Here is a 673-nt window from a genome sequence, read left to right as displayed (position 1 = left end):
GGGGAAACTGAGGCAGGGCGGGGGACTCACCGGCAATGAGGGTGCTCTGCTGGCGCGCTTGCTCCAGCAGCAGGACGTGCTGCAGCAGGGACGCGGGGCCGGCGGGGGGGTCCCCTTCCAAGGCCACCCCCAACAGGCAGCCCGGGATGGAGGAGGTGCTCAGGAATTTGCCGGTGAGGGCGGCCCCGGGGCGCAGGGCGGCCACCGCCGGGCGTTCGGCCTCCGCCTGCGGTGACAGCTTGGGGGACGCCTGTGGGGACGGAGGATGGCACGCTGGCCTCCCCCCCATCCCCAGCCCACCGCCCCCAGCCTGGGAGCACCCCAAACTGGGGACGCTGGGGCGCGGGCAGTCGTCCCCTCCGCGTGCCTCGGTTTCTCTCCCGTGGGGAAACTGAGGCACAAATCCAGCCCTGGAGGGGGATACGGGGGGAGCCCAGATACCGGGGTTCCTGGCTGGGAACCCCCCCACTCCTGCCCATCAGTCACCCCACGGCACAGGGTCCCCGCGCCAAGCCCCCCCGCGCCGGCCCCACTCACGTTGAGGTGGGAGTTGGTGACGGTGACGGTGGCCTGGAGCCCCAGGGAGATGTTGGGCAGGGACGGGGACGTGTAGAGGCTGAGCTGGCTGGCGCCGTCCAGGGTGAGGGCTCGGTGCTGGGGCAGGAGCTGCTGC

General features: G+C 72.4%; 1 protein-coding gene across 1 annotated transcript in view; it reads right to left on the bottom strand.

The window, feature by feature from the left end:
* Window positions 1-673, bottom strand: part of HDAC5 (histone deacetylase 5) — a gene marked incomplete at its 5' end in the record, with an annotated part of 8,496 nt that overhangs the window by 6,725 nt on the left and 1,098 nt on the right. Inside the window, 2 exons of the mRNA XM_010573142.1 lie at window positions 5-250; window positions 538-666. Of these exons, the coding sequence (XP_010571444.1) occupies window positions 5-250; window positions 538-666 (375 nt within the window). The remainder of the gene's footprint in view (window positions 1-4; window positions 251-537; window positions 667-673) is intronic.

Source organism: Haliaeetus leucocephalus, unplaced genomic scaffold (genome assembly GCF_000737465.1).
Source record: "Haliaeetus leucocephalus isolate CR32 unplaced genomic scaffold, Haliaeetus_leucocephalus-4.0 Scaffold368, whole genome shotgun sequence".
NCBI lineage: Eukaryota > Metazoa > Chordata > Aves > Accipitriformes > Accipitridae > Haliaeetus > Haliaeetus leucocephalus.
The sequence above is the reverse complement of the archived record's forward strand: the minus strand, read 5'-3'. Positions and strand labels throughout refer to the sequence as shown.